The sequence below is a fragment of the Lonchura striata genome, chromosome Z, assembly GCF_050655825.1.
Source record: "Lonchura striata isolate lonStrDom1 chromosome Z, ASM5065582v1, whole genome shotgun sequence".
Lineage (NCBI taxonomy): Eukaryota > Metazoa > Chordata > Aves > Passeriformes > Estrildidae > Lonchura > Lonchura striata.
The window spans coordinates 73011852-73029726 of NC_140740.1; the positions used below are offsets into that span (position 1 = coordinate 73011852).

Sequence of the window (17875 nt, forward strand, 5' to 3'; positions counted from 1 at the left end):
AGGTATTAGTAATTGTTTTATGTCAGCAGTTTCTGTTCACTCCTGGGCAAGCCATGTGGGACTAGTAAGAAGAGAGCAGCCCAGCAAACATATGATGTAGAGAGGTAAAGGATGGGGAGGAATGCGAGTGCTGTTTCTGACTAAGTGTATCAGGGCTGAAAACAGACAGTGAACCTGCTGGTGGTTCAGCTACCATGTGCATTCAAGCTGGCCATGAACAAATTTAGCATGTTAGATGGAGGTTGTTAGGTTAGAGTTAGGCAGATAAAGATCAGTTACTAGACTATTTGTTGTGAGATAGTAGAAGTTATTGTTTTAGATGGCGGTTTCAGAAGACAAAGATTAATTACTGTTATTTTTAAAACTAGTTATTTTGCAGCAGACTTATTCATACTGCATTGTTTGTAAGATTTGGCTGCCAGAAGAGTAACTTTATTGCAGTGTTGGAGCAGAGAGAAGGCTATTTCTCATCAGTGAGAGGGCTTTCTAAGGGCTCCCTTTTTGCTGAGTGAGAAAGTGCTAATCTTATCATCCTCAGAGCAAGCTTATCTGGCTTTTTTTTTTTTTGCATTGTTACAGTATACATTGAAACCCAGTGGCCACAGGCCAACGTGCAGAGTAAAGTTGGCCTTTTTATTTCAATGCATTTAGTCTGAGGATTGAGGTTGCATCTGCAGATATTTGACATGCTTAATATTGAATGATGTATTTGTATGTTGTATGTGTTTTAATTTAGATTAGTTTGTCTGCTGTCTTGTTACTAACACTAGTGTAGTATGGTCTAGTTGGAAGCATCTGAAGTGTTGCCGCAGCTGGGGAATAATTAACATTGGCTCCATGATTGCAGAAGGCTGAGCAATTGCTTTATTATATCATCCTATACTATATTATACTAATTAAGAAACTCAGTAACCCTTCCAGCCAGTCTGATACAGCTTTGACCTAACTGGTCAATCAGTCCAAACACCATCCAGCGTCCAATTAAGAAATCACTCTTTGATAAACAAATCTTCATGACATATTCCACATGTGCACAACAGCAGGTGGAACAAGTGGAGATAAGAATTGTTTCTCATTCTTTCTCTGATCTCCCCACAGCCTTCCCAGGAAAATGCCTGGCCTGCTCTCTGTGGCCAGACAGCTGCTGCCACACTGAAGAACATAGTTTGATGTCTGAAGTGGGACTTCAGCAGAGTTTCAGTATTCCAGATCAAGGAGCAATTCTGAAAACTCTTTTTTTTTTTTCCTGTGAATGTATAATATTTGTTCAGGGTCTACACTTTGGACCACATAATTTCCTGGGTATTTAAACTTGAAATCCCTAGTGTAGATATAAACACGCCAGACAAGGTTTCCTGCTGGGGTCCAGACGGGTGGCACAGCCTTGAGTCTGCTGAAGTCCTTTCAGAGGAGACTCTGAAGTACAGAAATAGCACTGGGGCCAGTGCTGTCCATGCAAAGCACAGATGGTGTTATCAATCTCTATTCAGCTATACAGCTAGGGAAAGGGAAGATACTGGTGCACAATTTCATATGGTGTCTGAATTGTTAGGTCATTCTCCAAGCAAGTGAGAGATCTGGGCTTTGAGCATTGTTTTTCACTTCTGATGATGGTATAATGAGAAAGGCATCCATGTCTAAACAGCAGAGACTTTTCCTAGCTGATTGTTGCATTGTAGTCAGTCTGCTGTTTTCTTGGTCTTCTGCCCTGCATCCCCTGGATTTCCCTCTGCACCATGCCCTATTTTCAATTACTCTGCAATGGAAAGAACAGGCTGTGCTTCCATCAGATGAGTGATTGGAGGAAATTTGAAGCTGTATGTCTTCAAAATGCATCTGGCTGAGGAGGGAATTTTACTTTGGTCTCTCATTTTTGAAATAGAACATCATCCACAGGTTTTGGGAAATCTTAACTATGCTTATTTAAATGTTCCTCCATAGAAGAAGGTCTCAGACCCAGGCAGACCGTTTGATGAGTAGTGTTTGATTGGGCTTTGAAACAGTGAGTTTAAGTCAGATCATCTGGGCTGCATTGGTTAAGGCAGGTTAGATGGTGCTTTGAGCAACTGTCCCTGTCCATGGCAGGGTCTTTGGAATTAAACTTCAAAGTTTAATTCTGATCCAGAATTAAACATGGTTCCATGTTGCTTAGGTTCCATTTAACAAAGCAGTCTGAAAATACTTGAGTTGGATTCAGTGGCATAAAGGTTGCACATGCTTGAAAACTTTGAAACATCTGTGCATGGATGTGTAAATGCTATAGATCACCTTAGTATTGGTAACTAAAATGTAGCAATGATCATCCTTTCCAAAGACTGAAATTAGAAACACTTTGTAGACCTTGGAGGAAAAAAACACCCTGTGATTCATTACTTTCCTCTATGGCCCTGGATCCTACTGCAGTTCTTGTGCCCAGATGGACATATATTTTTCCTATAATCTGAAATGGGAAGACCTAGAAAAAATTTAAAATACTGAAACCTGTGGAGAAAATTGTTGCATAGGCAGGCTAGCAGGTCACATATTTGCTAGCCACAGTAAGATAAAGTTTAAAAAAATAACAGTGTGACATTTTATATGTGTGTTCCACAAATACTTAGGTACATATTATGTAAATGTTTAGTGATATTCTGGTATAAATAATTCTCCCTGTGTCTTGTTAATGTGTCTACTTTTGTTAGAATTGCAATAAAAATAGTTTTCAGACAATATATTCAGGTGTTCTGGCTGTTAAAGTGCTAGAGTCTGTGCCCTGAAGCTCCTATTTACTGTGATGCCTGGAATTTCTTTCATTTATTGAAGGAAGCATGGCATGTTTTTTCTGGGATTTGACTGTCTGGAAGTATTGATTCCACTTGAAATGGAAAGGTAAAAAGTCTGGATGGGTTGCCACCAAATACTCAATACCAAATACTCAGATAAAAAACTGTACCACCAATGGAGATCCTACAGTGATTTTCCCTCTGTAGTGGTAGGGAAAGTTCCTTAAGTCCCTTGCAATTCTGGCTCTATGAGATGTGGAGATAAAGAGTTTTTTGGAATATAATACCACTCTAAGTCCAACATTTTTGGAAGAGACTATTGACTTTTCCTCCATTGCCTCCAGAGAAGACATTCAGCTTTGTGGAAGGCAACTCTTCTCTTAGAATGTCCAGAGAGGATGCATTTGGCTGAGATATGACAGCAGCCTTCAATTTTGTAAGAGGAAGCTGTGAAGGGAAAGAAATGGAAATTTCAGTAACATTTCTTAAATCACTGGAAACCTAGCATATTTTAGCTGATTATTCTGAAATCTGTAGAGCAATGGTCCCTAAATACTTGACCCTCATGAAGGAACCTTTATGTTTAACTTCATACCAAAATATCAGTGTAAGAAGCTGGTGGAGTGGCACTTGAGAATATTTTGTTTATTGCCTTTAAATTGAAGAGACCTTTTGTTTGAAAATGTATGTATTAAGGCAGATAAATCCTTCCTTGAAGACAGGCTAGGGAATGGTGTGAATGTTGATTCAGCATCTAGTGACTAAGTTGTGGTTGTGTACTCTCTTATTTTAAATTTCACCCCATTGAACTTGATGATTATCTGCTAAAAAGTGGAGAGGAGAGGAAGGACTAGCACATGAAGTCACTTTCTGAGAAGAGAGAAGCAGGAACTATCTGGCATATTCTATGTATGTATGTGTTATTTTATAGCTTATAAGCTTATATGGATCTCTTACTGTCCTGATAGGCAGCCTGCCTTGAAAAATCATATCCCTTTTTTTTAATCTTTTAAAATTTTTTAGTTTAGATATTTGGCTGTGCTGCTGGATGTTTTGTGTTGCTGAGGCAAGGCATATTGCAGGAAAATTGCTTTTTAACTGTCTTCTTCATTGGGACATTTAGGTGCTGAATGCTATATTGCATACAGAGAATGAGAGAAATAATAATGAACAGCTGAAATTATCTAATTCCAGCTGTTTTCTTTGACAGAAGAAATTAGATGACATTTAGATATTCTTTAGCTCTGCATATGCAATTAAGTATGTAACTGCTGTTTTCAGTGATTTCTGCCAACAGAATTTTGTAGGTTTGAACTTGAGCTGTGTTATTTTTGTACATGATAATAGGTGTCTTTTGATGCTTACCAGTAAGTAAAATGCTTGGGTTTGTTACTGATGATTTTGATCTGCTTGCTGTATTTTTTTTAAGAGCCTGAAAAAAGAGAAACTCTTCTCCACCTTGTGATGAAGTTGGGCTAAGTTCTGCCCTGTTCTTGGCAGCCCAGCCTGGAGGGTCATCAGCATTAGCATTGCCTAATGAGGACGGAGCAATGATTTGGCTTTACAGAATGGACACTGCAAACTTGTTGAGATCTTTACAAAGTACTTATAATGGTTTGCTCTTTCCTATGAAAATGTCATGTCATTTAAGGGATGTGGGGACTACTGTTGTTTATCTGGAGAGAGTTGCCTATTTTGTGCTGGTTTCTGCTACTTTTTTTGCCAGTATTATAATTTTAAATGGTAAATTTGCATATACAATTGAAGGAAGTTTATTACTTGTGTCCTTTATTGCATTTGAAATTAATTAACAGTCAATTAATGATAGAAGACTAGCTGCACCATCAGGTACCTCTCTCAGCACTGTATCAGCTGAATCCTGACACACTAAAAACAAGTAAAAACATTCCTTAAAATATATATATATATATATATATATATATATATATATATAAAGAAATATTTCTATATTAACAGAACCATAGCATCCGAATTCTGCAAAATCTCAGCAGACTTTGTAACCACTTTAAAGCTCAAGTTTAAACAAAAAAATAAGGGAGAATCAGCAGCAAAGACAGTGCTGCAGTTATGACTGTTTTGCTGGAGTGCTGCCACACTGATAAATTACTTAAAGAACAAGTGCTTTCTGGCACCTTTCAGCTGTCTGGAGCTCTGCACAGTCCTGAGGAGCTGCATGGGGTTTATGTGTCTTGGGATACCAAGTGGTAAGCATCAGACACCTCTTACTCTTGGCTTTTCTTTGCAAATAGAAATGAGCAAGATTTGGGATATATTTTTATTTTGGTATGTGGTTGTTTCAGTTCTGGCTCCATGCACCCTGCAGTTTATGTGAGACTTATCTGTACTTCAGCTTAGAAAAAATACAGCATGAGTACAGTACATTATGTTATGACTGTCTCATTTGCTTTTTATGTCCAAACAATACTGTATTCCCTGGAGATACTTTCTGTTTTTCATTCTTGTGGGATAACAAATCTGCTAGCTGCCAGTTGTGTCCTATTGCTATATATTGCAACATTGACAGGAAAAGGTACTATTGCTCATTTACAGCAATAAGGAGAAAGAGGTATTGTCACAGCTTGCTCATTCTGGCTTCTTTAAGTAGTGAGTAACTGTCTAGAGCTAGCATTGTTTTTTCCGAGCTGATGGCTAGAAGTAGCTCTGTGTTCTTAAGGCTGAAAAGAGTAATTGGTACGTTTTTGTTTGCCCAGCTGTGTTTTTAGTGGATGTTTCAGATTTTCTGACTCTGGTTTGTGCAGTGGGTGTGTTAGGGTCCTGACAGGTTGTGCGGAAGGCGAGCTGGAAGCTCACTGTGGCAGTGCTTTCATTCTTCCTGTGCAGAGAGCATCTGCTCTGGCTAAAAGAGTGTGTCATTTCAGCATCCAGGGCAGTCAGTCGCTTGACATTTCAAGAGCAGAGATCAGCAAGGGTGCCTGCATACAATTTGTTCATTCATCTGGAGCTCTGGCGCTGACATTCAGTCACACTGCACAGCACTTGCTGGAGTCAGACATTAAGCTCTTCAGAAAATATTTCTGGGACAGACCTCTTCTTTACCAGGTACAACAGATTTTCTTCATGATTTCCAGCTGTAGAGTTTTTAGGCTGGATTTGTTTTAATTTAAGCTGCCATGTCACTGATCACCAGTATAATTTTGTGATTACTGTTGTGTGTTTCTACTTTGTAGGTGTAGTACATTGTATGTCAGAAGCTGGAGCATAAGAGGTGTTGAGAACTTTGTAAAAGCCTCTTTTGCCTCCCAAGTTGTTTTTTAGTCATGTTGGGCTCTCAAGGGAGTACATTTCCTTGAACTCTCTGTGTCTTCAGTTGCATTGCCATTGTATTCATGTTAGTACTTTGAAATATTTAATTTAGTTCCATTCTTCCGGTAGTATAATGCCTGGGAGCCTTTATCAAGAGCCAACCCTGGTCTATTATTTACAGCAGAAATACAGAGTGCAGACTTTTTCTACAGAGTTTAGTTTAGCTTTTCTTATTGCAATATAAAATATCTGAAGCACCGTTGTCATATCCTTCAGGACATCTCTTGATTCAAGAAAATAAAGAGAATGCTTGAATGTATAAGTAGTTTAATAGCAATGCAGGTGCTTACCTGTATTTTTAGATTAAGACTGCACAACACACATAAAACTAGTGAGCTAAAAGCACACTAAAAGTTGGCTTTTTTTCTGGTATTGAAATTCAGCTTTTGTTTTCCATTCTTAGCTTTGGGTTTCCTCATTTGTGTACCGATTTTGCTTACACTACCTTTATTTCATACTGCATTTTTTTAAACTTAGAAAATTATTTATATGTATGTTTATTATTGAAATTTAAGGTGCAGCATACTGTATAGTCCTTATGTATAATCTTATGTAACTACATTCTTGAGATTTTGATTTGTTTCAATACAAAAATGTTACTCTCTGTAGCTTGCAGAATCCCTGCAATTTGTGTATGGCTTTTCCATTAACCAGAGTGAACTCAACGAAAACCAAATCTACAATCAAGAATGCATTGTACATGATTGCCTTTTTCTTGCACTCACAAAGTCCTTGTTTTTCATTCAGTCTTTGAAATGGGAAAAGAAAGTGTGGCATGTTAGGTATTCTCAAAGACAAAGACTCTGAAAAGCTAGAAAATTCTGCATTTGGTATTTTCAGGAAAAAGCAAACTGTCCTGGATTTGTTAGTTCCCCTTCTGCCATTCCTCTAGTTGCAGCAGTCTAGGTTCTGTTGTGGGGACCTTATTCCCCTCTTGCTCAGCATCAGTGATGCAGCACTTTCAATCAAGCAGGAATAGACCAGAATAACTGGGAAGATCACATTTAGTTTAGTTTATTTCTTATACGCAAGATGTTGTGTTGAGACTATGTATTATGTCCAAAAGGAAAGGTAAAATTAGTTTTACTTCTGTTGCAAACAAGAATTTTGAGCTCTTCAGTTGTATCCAAAGCATTGGGAGGCAATTATAGATTTTTGGTAGGAATTAGAGATTTCACAGTACATGGTCTTTTTAAAATAGAGGTAGATTTACTGCTGTCCTGGAGTATTAATTTAATCTACAGCAGACCAAGGCTGCGTGTCTTGAGACTCTATAATAATGACCACATTACCACCTTATACTTGAGTCAGAGAGTCATGAACTGAAGAAAGAGCATTTTGTCTCAGTTATGGTGGCATGTAGTGTTGGATTTGTGTGAGGTGATTGCCTCAGACAGCAGCACATCTATTCATGCAAGAAAAGCATGAATCTTTCCGAAGTATATTCTTCACTCTCTGCTGTGTTGGTTCTTTTAGTTCCTGTTCAATTCCTTAGAAGCCTAATGGAAAAGTTAAAACAAGCTGCCAGTAAGCTAAAGTCACCTGTATGGGAGCCATGCCTTCATTCAGCAGTTCAAAAAGTGGAAACTCTGTGGCCACTCTAGGCAACAGAGATGAGGGAGATAGTTGAAATTGCTGAAAAAAATGTGGAATTGCTTAAATTCTGTGTGACCTTCTTGGGGCAGAGACTGCTGTATGGTAGGGGTGCCTGCCAGTGGGATGATGTGGTTGGTTCATTGTACACCTCCAGTGCACAATGGTCTAGAGACCTAGACAGCAGGAGAGGGTGATCCATGTGCAGGCAGCACAGCCAGTGCAGGTCAGACATCCTCTATGAGAGGAAGGGAGATCTGGGGACTGATGGACACATTTGAAATGTGTCAGAATAATGAAAGAAACCAGAAAGGGCAAGCTTTTTCTGCCTGACAGCTGTTCAGGTGAGAAACTGCCTAGCACAGCAAGGGATTAGCAGAGAAAAATGCAATTTGCCCATTGAGGTGGGGCTTCATGGCTTTCAAATTAGTTTGGCTGTAGGATTCAGCCCATGGTCATCCCTGGCTTTTTCTTTTGTGTTCAGGTTACTGTGTCTTTTCTCTGTTTGCAGCTCATGGTAGTTGGCAAATGCACAAGCAGTCTACTAGAGGGAAAGACTAGAAGCAAACAGAGTAGTAGATGAAAGGACACAAAAGAATCCATTCTTTCTCCCTCTCTCTTTGTTTTTAATTTCTGAGAATAATTTCTAAAATAAGAGACTATATCCCAGCCCCCTATTCCTTTTGAGTAGGAGTGATGTAGTTGGTGTGTATCTGAGTGAGGGAACAGCCTGACCAGGGGCTACACACATTGGGAGTGGAGTGTCTCCTGGCTTCCAGATTGTGTCTATTGTGTAGTTAGTGTTTAGTCCTAGTTTATTCTCCTTGTATTACTTATAGATAAAAATTGCTTGCTTTGCAGGGATGTTTTTAATGTAAACTAGAATTCTGAGCAGAACTGTTGTGCAAAGCTGTTGTGCTGCTTTCCTCATAGAGAAGAAGGTTGTAAGAAGTGAAGTGCAAATTGTAAATCTGTTCCTCTAGAACTTTCATGTATTGTAAGCAGGAGGTGATTTCTCTTTGTAGTTAAAAATATTTTATTGGTTTTTCTCTTGAGGGATTGTTGTCAGTTTCCTCTGGAAGGTAGCCAATAAAATATTCCTTGTGGAATTTCAGTCATTTTATATTGCTCATAAGGTAAGTGTTTTTCAGTTCTTTGATATTGTTCTTGAGTTTTCAGATAAATGTCATGGGCATCAAATACAGTTACTGTAATTTTGATTTTTTTTAATAGAGTATTAATTCAAATAAAGCTGAGACAGTGGAAGGTCCAAAAATACCCTGCAGTACAGGACACTCTGTAGAAGGTACAGTGTTTTTATTCCATAATGTTGCAATCTTTCAAAGTTCTAGAAAGTTGGCACAGATTATTTATTCAGAAAGATCATGTTTCATATGGTTTTAGAGACTATTTGTAGAGAACAGTGGAATAGCTAAGTCATACATTACAAGAGTTTTGTAAATCATGATAGTCCCTACAGAGCACTGGTTTTCCACTGTCAGACTGAAACTGTTCACAAAATATTATTATATTTATAATGACTGGAAAAGCCTTAACTGATTCCATTTTAAGAGCTAGAAAGATGTCAGGTGGTTCCAGGAGAGGGCAGTGTTTAACTGAATGAACTCTACTGCAAATTCCTGTAAAGCCTAATATGTTAATAAATGTAGGAGCAGAGTAATGATTTATATGGATAGTTCTGGGACCCAGCCTAAACTTCTTAATGGCAAAATCCTCATTTGTTTCTGTTAGCTCTTCACTATTTTGATGAGGGGTTACCCTCTGCAAGGATTGTGGGACTGCGCTTGCAGGTGAGAATGCGCTTTCATTACCAAAATACCTCCCTGTGTACCTCAGAGTGAGCATGTCTTAGAGCTGAAGAGAAAAGTACAAAAAAGTATCATTCTTCAGCATCAGAAGTATGAGACTTGGGGACTTTTTAATGTGATTCTTATGAATGAGTTAGAAGTTTTTATCGGTTGTTCATTTGTTTATGTGGCTGGCATTTTATGTTTGGATAAAGCAACAAGCTGAAAACTTAGACCTCTGTGAGAGGCTCAGTCTTGCTCTTCAGTGTCTGCTAGAGATAACCTTACTTGAGGGCAGCAGAAATCTGAGCACCTGAATGAACTGCTGACAGGACCAGGACCAGGACCTGATGCAGGGAAAGGATGGGGACTAGTTTGAGGGGCATCAGCTAGTAACTTCAAGTGAATGGGTAGAATAGGGAAACAGTCATGAATTTAAATGTGTATACTGCCATTAGTAGTGCTGAAAAAAAAAGGTTTATACCCAGCTTTTCTGTCCATCTTCAGGCAACAAATATTCTGCCATTAGGAGTTAAGTTTGCAGAGAAATAATAAGCAGCTGTTAGCAGTTTCAAGCCACATATATCTAATTATAAGTGCAAATGAGAATTTATTATACAGGTTTTGTGAATGACCTTGGTGATACAGTGCATTTACTCTGAGGGTTCACCAGAGTACTGTACTCTGATCCGGGTGGTTTTTATGCTGCTCCCTGGGGATAAAAAGTGAATGGCCTTCACTGGTAGCACTATATGTGGCAGTCACTTGGCCAGTGTGACTTGTAGGTGATGATTACTTTCATATTTTTCACAAAAAGCAGCTTTAACCTGGTCTGACTTGCACAAGCAGAATGCAAATATCAGTGGGTATTCATAGCCCAGAGAGAGAGAGCATGAGAGTCTCTGGTTCAGAACATCCACTCTCATTTTTGATTCTGATAAGCAGCAGAGATATTTGGCATAGGCAGAGCTCGCTATATGTGTTTTCAATAGAAGCTGTATACTTTTGTGCCTTCATGCATCAGAGTTACTTTGCATATGTTTTTTTTTTTTTTTTTTTCAAATTAATTTCATTTCAACACCTGGAAAAGCATGTCACATTTTTTAAGTATTCAGGACCAACACAGATTGTAGTAAACATGTTGCATGTTCTATGTTCTGTGATATCTACTTGATACATGAGATGTCTATAACTACTGTTTATATGGTGTTAGTCAACAAAGCTTTTTCATCTTCTGATATTTTAATATTTAATCAGTTACTGTATTTCTGTAAGGAAGACTGTTTTCTAACTGCCAAGTCAAAAAACTGAGAAATCACTGAGTTACTGGTGACTAGTGGTTACTGGTGACTAGTGGCTTATCTTATAATTTCCATTTGCCAGCATTCAGGGGATCAAAAGAAATTTGTTCACGATTGAGTTAAAATTGTTGCCGCTTGAAGCAAAAATTATATATGAAATGATTGTGCTTTTTTACTATGTTCTGAGTTGCATGCACAGAACTCCTTCATAATGTGTCTGCTAAGTTCAGAACTTTATTTTGGCATACACATCATGAAAGTATCTCCCTCAGATTTTAAAACTGCTGCCATTCTAAGAATTATAAGCTACTCACTCCTAAAGTCAAGATCCACAGGCCTTTAAAACCCAATGCTATCAGAAGCCCTGAGCTGTTAACAAGAGGAGGCTGATATAGCCAGCCTCCTCCATTTCTTGTGAAATGCCATCATATAAAAGCAGTGGGTCAGTGTAAGCTGATGCTGCTAGTTTCATCTCCCATAGCAACTTATATTCAAATATATGGAGGGATACATTATCCTGACAGGATGCAGAACAAAAAATGAAATAGGCGGTATTTTGGCTAATTTTATAGTTTGTGTTTTCTCTTTTCTGACTTTGTAATTCTGTGCCCATGAGTTGACTGAATACTATTACCTGGAAGATAAGCCAATTATTGCTACAGTAGATATTGTCTAGAGAAAATGGCTTTTTATTTCTGATAATTGTGGAACTGAATAATAATAATGCCAAGTGCATGTCAATACTGAAAAAAAATCTTCTCCTGGAAGCTATAAAGTATGTGTCTGTGAACTTGTAGTTACAGAAGAAATAGTCTGTTCCCACTAGCTGAATGGTGGTTTGTTTAGTTTGACAGCACAGGGATTTTGTGCTCTGTGGTTGTGCTGTATTAGAATGCAAGGAGAGAAATATATGTGAGTGCTGCAGGAGGTTAACTAAAGAGGGTGGATTAATTTAAAATGAATGACTGTGGTACTGATCAGCAGTCAATCCTAACTCCTGCCAGTGTCCAGGGTTAGGGACCTCCTGCTGAGGTTAGGGACGACAGGTTGCAATGGGCACGTAATTGCATCACAGATTTTCGTGTCCAAGAAACCTTCTGGTCAGATTGTGTGATTTAGGTAAAGGGCAGCTGTCTTTGAATTGTTTTTCTCAAGACGTATTGATAAAACTCTTCTTTTTAAAACCTTGAGTGTATACTTCATTCAATGCCAGTAAAAGTCCCCAGACTCCACATACCTGAAGGCATCCTGTGCTGCCAGCTGAAGCACACTGAGTTTAACTGTTTGCTGGAGCTGCAGAAATGAAGAGGGTATGTGAGCGGAGATATGAACCTAGAGTTGAAAGATTCAATATAAAATGAAGCATACTTACCATGATGACCCTGACGATATAATTTCAGTTTATTTTAATTTTAAAATATGTTTGCTAAACAGTAATGTTCCTGGAAGCATGAATGATGCCTGTGTTAATTTACATACCTGTATCCAAGTTACTCTTCTTTTCTGTTTCACAGTAGTCCTTCAGGCTGCATTTGGGCAAAACTTGAAAAGCGTGGGAGGTGGTTTTTTTGGTGTGGTTTTTTTTTTTTGGCGTTACTGTGTCCTTCTCCACATTTCTTGAAAGAAAAATATAAGCCAAAACCCAAACAAACAAACAAACAAAAAAGAGCAACAATGAAGTGAATTTACTTCTTGAGTTAAAAATGCAAAGTCTAATTTTAGAAGATGCACAACATGCTTGCAGAAGAAAAGTGGAGTTCAGCTGCTCTGTGGCATTGGTGTTGAGGCACAGTCCTTGAGCTGTTGATTTTCTGAGTGTGTGGGGGTTAATCAGCCCAAATGTAACTGTGACAATAACATAGCACTTGTTGTGCATCCAGCTTGAATGCTGCCCACGGGATCGCTGCTGCGGGGAGATGCATGGGCTGCCCATGTCCATTGTTCTGCTTGCCTGCTTGCTTCTTGTGTCCCTTTCCTATCTGAAAAAGGAGAGACCAGCAGCAGAAACCAAAGCAGACCAGGCTGAATTTCCTTGTTATTAAAGGCAGCAGTCTTTGCTCTTGCGGGTCCTGTGAGCTTGGCTTCTGATGAGTTGTCCTAGGATGATATGAAGGTAACAGATTTCTCCTTTTACTAACAGCGAAGCTTTATTTAGGCTGAGAAGCAGAAACCTCTGCATGCCTATCTGAGCTAAGAAATAAATTCTAGCCTGCCAGGCAACACTTCCTGCTATTTCTATGCTGCAGGAGTAGTTATGTGTGTTGATTATAATTATTTGAAAGAACCTGTTATGTAGTTGTGGGTTGGAATGCTGGTTGCAGAAGCGAGTTCTGCTTTTGGACCAGAAAGCTCTTGTCTTTATGGTGAAGCTTAGTGCCTTTAGGGAGCTTGCAGCTGCCAGTTTGGGGCCAGCACCAGATTTACATCTAGCATAAGTTTCATCCTTGAGACAGCATGGTTCATTACATCTGAGGAGTTAGTCTCTGAGGGTGACCTTGCTGGTGACTGTGAGTCCTTAACAGGATGTAAGTGGGAATAATGCTTGATGAAAAAATAAAAACCACTGCAAGTTCCAACTGTCATCTACTTGGAGGTATATAAACAGCTTTTGGGAGAGACCAAAATATGTGAGAAGTGCCATTACAACTCTATTTCTGTCAGTTGTATTTGATCTCTAGTCTTATATTCTGCTTTTTATTTATGTTTACAAAACTGCAAAATCTTTATCTTGGTATTTCTTAAACAACTTTAAAACAGGAGCTTGATTAGTACCTCAGTGGATATGAAGCTAAAATAGTAATTTAGATTGAGAGAAAAAAAATCTGGTCAAACCAGGTAAATCTGGTAAAAGTGGTATCAATACCAAGTGACTACTGTTTGTTTTGGGTTCTTTTAATAACATTTGAATGTAGTGGAATATTGCTGAGCTGACATGTTAGGTAATTTTTATAAGTGCGGTGACCTATTTAGGCTTTTTTTGTTTGGTTGCTTGGGTTTTTAAAATTTTATTGCCAGCTATGAGGAAGATTGACCATTTGTTTGGAGCTCACATGTTGGTGATGTAATCTGTGACATCTCAGAATTAAATCTGCAGTATGCACATATTTTGAAATCGATACTGAAAGTGTATGTTGGAGCATATTGTTGCAGCTTATGAGTCTTGGTGCGGGGAAAAGATTCTGGTCCCATACTGATTGTCTCTTGTTTTGATCTAGCAGAAAGGCTATAATGAATCTATAATGAATGAACTGAGCTGTGACATTTCTTCAGGTGTGAATAGCTCAGGCATTAGAAATATTTCCAATCTTAGAAAATATACCTGTTTTCTCCATAACACTGTATATTGGCTTGTCTGAGCACAATTATACTTTGTAAGAGGCTGAAAATTGAAATTTGCACGGGAAGTAAGATATGATTTGGTCTCTTCTTTGATTATGCTTAGGATTTGTGTCCTTAGGGTTCATTTGCATATGCAAGTAGCATGCCATATCAGTTGCACTTATGAGAATGGCTAAAGTGAAGTGGCTGCTGCTTGATAGTGTTTGAACTGAATTCTGAAAGCCTATAGCACAATTTGCAACTAAGCATAAATACAGTACAGTATTTATCTTCAGAAATATAGCTCAACTTTTTTGTTTCTAGCCTTTGGGAGACTCTGGGGTTCCTTCTAAAGGAAATGAAGATTTTGTCTTGTAGGCCATAAGAAAGAATTAAAATTTTTTACTTCCCAAAAGCTGCTGATAGGTAGTGTCATGTCAGTTACACACAAGACAGTTTATTTAAAAGAGGTGAAAGTAATTGACATTGCAGAGTAACTTGCTGAAAGATCAGCCAGTTGTATCTATGTCAAGGAGGGAACCTCTTTTTTCTGTAGCATACATAGATGGTGTATCCCACAGTACTGTGATATCAAGACTTTTCAGTAATGTAAATTTTCACATTTAATGTAAGTTTCATAGATTTTCAGTAATGTGTTAGGTGTTGTACCTTGAAAATAATATCTGATAGAACAAACATATGTGACTGAAGTCATATATGTGACTGAGGATGAAATGAAGTCTGTAGAAATATTTAAATGACACAGTGAGTTGTGGGCCTGATAGGGTAATATAGCCAACTATGCTAGATTGAATATTTATCAGCACATTTAGAGATTGGAACTTCACTGGAAGGGTGTTTTCAAGCATTGTAGAAAGCTACAAGAGCAATATGCAAACATGGACTTGTGGAAAGCACAGCAAGTTGGAAAATACAATAGTAACTAAGCTGTGGAAGTGGGAGCTGCTGTGCCAGGCAGAGACTGCCAATCTGACATCACTGCCCTGTGGTCCAGTGCTGAGACAGAAAGAGCAGCCCAAATGGAGGCATTCTGTGTGCAGATTTTGGTGCTGCAAAGTGAAGATTCACTTCGTTTGTGCAGAAAGGAAGGGGATAGATTTGCATGCATATAGGGGATATACGTTAGAGGGAAATGAGCTGATATAAACTCAGAGACGGTTCTAAGATAAGAAGCTGGCAGATTATTTTATTGCCTCTCACTAAATCAGCATCTAGTTATCTATTGTTTTAGTTACTGTTATGCCAAATGCCTGTACTTCAACTATTTGATGATGATTTTCTCACTGTCCCATATGGGGGATATGAGAGCACCAATAAGGGAACTGGGACTAGTAGCAAAACCCCTAATATTCACAGTCATTCTAACTTTGGTGCTTTTGAGAATAGGACACTATTCTCTATTGCCTTGCTCAGAAATGCAAGGTTTATGGGATGTTAGTGCCCATGTGTTCAAATCTGTTTTGTCAAGCAAGACCAAAGTATTGGACTGTATCTTAGTGTAGGAGTGTGTGGAGCCACTGGGGAGTGATTATGGTTTGTTAATATGAAAGCCACATTTGCTCTGGTCTTTGTTCCAGTTATACCATCTGGACAGAACACAAAATAATTTAGAAGGTGACAAAGTAGAAGTTCTCTACCCTGAAATGATAGCTGATATTTCTTTTTCTTATTCCTGAAGTGCTTTTTCCTTCTAAAGGCATCAGTCGCACAGAATTGCTTGTGACAGCTGAAACAGAAGCCAGGTCCTCTGACTTCAGATGTGCTCATTCTCTGATTCTTGTTGGGCAGATGTATCAGATCCTGAGTCCTCTTGGAGCATCAAGCAAGTGATTTTGGCCATGGTTCTTACTATTAGGAGTAGTAGTGCAGATTTTTAGAGGAGCTAAGAGGGTAAAAAGAGTGGTGAATTTGCATATGATTTGGACAAGTTTTAGGCGCTTAAAATTTGATTTAAATAAATTTTCTTAGGCATCTTATTTTATGTAAAATAAAATTATAATGTGTAGATATACATATATGTGTTCACATGTGTACGTATTTGAAGAGTGTCCTGAGCACAAGATAATCTTGTATTAAACTAAAAAGCATTTCTTGTTGTAACACCTATATGAGAAAGAACCAACCCTCTGTTGCCCCCTATATCTTAATTACTTTAGAGTATGTTTAAGAAGTTGACTTGTTTGTGGAAAAACTGCAATAAAATCAGTTCTACTCATTTTAGAAGTCTCTGTAACTGAGAGTCTGACTGCCCTATTTAAGGACTGGGACATGGACTTGCTGCTGGCCATACTGTGGGCTGTCCTTGCCCGTTGCATGGTTGTGCACTCAAGCTGTCCAAAACACTCATCACAGAGACAATCAATGGGATTTTGGCATTGACCTCAGCAGGGCCTGAAAGGCCTCCAGTGAGCACTGTGTATGAGATCTGATGGGGCTGAATTGCAGGCTAGAGAATGAGTGGGCAGTTGGGTGTGCAATAAAAAGTGGAAGTGGGGAGGGATGTAGAAGGATGGACATGGACTTTGGTGACAGCCAGAAATTTTTAAGTTTACTGAAGCTGTGTTTACTGGTTTATTTGAATGTAAAAATCAGCGTATGTTCTAACCTGACTCATTTAACCATATTGCTAAATATCATGGTTTTCTTACCCTGAATTGTTTTAAACTATTCTAAAAAAAAAAAAGTTTGCTTCACAGTGCTGTTAAATGACAGTGGTTTTGGCAGGAAAAGCACACAGTGGGGGATAAGAAGAGAAATTCAAATAGTTGTCAGTGGGGGAGAGGGAAACAGCTAAAGGGGATTGAATAAAAAGAATGAATAGAAACAAGCAAACTCTGGAATCTCACTAGTAGCTGGATGTGCAAATCAAAGAGTACTTGTGAGAGTGAGAATGGGGGTACAAAGTCTCCTACTTCTGTTTCTCGCTTCTTTTCCTACGTGGTTCTTGCTTTAGAAATCTCCACAAAAAATCAATGTTGTCATGGAATGGTTTTCTTTGGAAGGGATCTTTGAAGTAGCAGTGGCTACTGGAAGGGCTCTCTGATACTTATCTCTTCCAGCCAGGTCTCATAAGCTCTCAGAGATAAGTACCACACCCGAGATAGCTCAGCTACCTCAGATGACATAAAAGTAGCAGGATGGCTTCTGTGACAGTGTTGGAAACGGAAAAGTTTTAATAAAAGGCAAAATAACAAAGCTCTTTACAGAGAAAAACCAAGCCAGTGCAAGAGGTTCTTGCTCCTGCTAAAACACTTCACAAAAGTGATTTACTTCTTTTGGTCTCTTTTTCTCATGAATTGCTCAGGCAGGACTTTTTGGCTTCTGTCCAATTGGTTCTCCTTAAGTTTCAGATTAAGTCTCCAAGGTCCTATGAGATGTCTTTTAAACAAATTGAGGAGAGAAGCTTCTGGGTTTTTGTCCTTTTTAAGGAGACAAAGGGTAATTTGTTCACTCCATCAACAGGGGACACATCCCTACATCTCTCCTGTTCCTGATGTCTGTGTTCTTCCTTAGGCATCCCTTTCAAGCATGTTGGTCATTATGTCTTTCCCACCAAACTCTACGTCCATCCTTCTACATCCCTCCCCACTTCCACTTTTTACTGCACACCCAACTGCCCACTCATTCTCTAGCCTGCAATTCAGCCCCATCAGATCTCATACACAGTGCTCACTGGAGGCCTTTCAGGCCCTGCTGAGGTCAATGCCAAAATCCCATTGATTGTCTC

The 17875-nt window shown here is 38.7% G+C and overlaps 1 protein-coding gene across 22 annotated transcripts in view; it reads left to right on the forward strand.

Moving 5' to 3' along the window:
- The window catches only part of ARHGEF28 (Rho guanine nucleotide exchange factor 28), a 119878-nt gene that overhangs the window by 29897 nt on the left and 72106 nt on the right, over nucleotides 1-17875 (forward strand). For 2 of the 22 annotated variants that reach the window (XM_085567524.1, XM_085567531.1), the window contains exons 1-3: nucleotides 5036-5349; nucleotides 5663-5843; nucleotides 8934-9006. The exons of 5 other annotated variants lie outside the window; for them this stretch is intronic. In XM_085567524.1, the coding sequence (XP_085423650.1) occupies nucleotides 5069-5349; nucleotides 5663-5843; nucleotides 8934-9006 (535 nt within the window). In that variant the 5' untranslated portion in view covers nucleotides 5036-5068. Of the gene's footprint in view, nucleotides 1-4727; nucleotides 4988-5031; nucleotides 5350-5662; nucleotides 5844-8933; nucleotides 9007-9037; nucleotides 12923-17875 lie in introns of those variants that run through there. 15 more of the 22 variants (XM_085567528.1, XM_085567533.1, XM_085567549.1 and 12 more) reach the window with 13 other exon arrangements.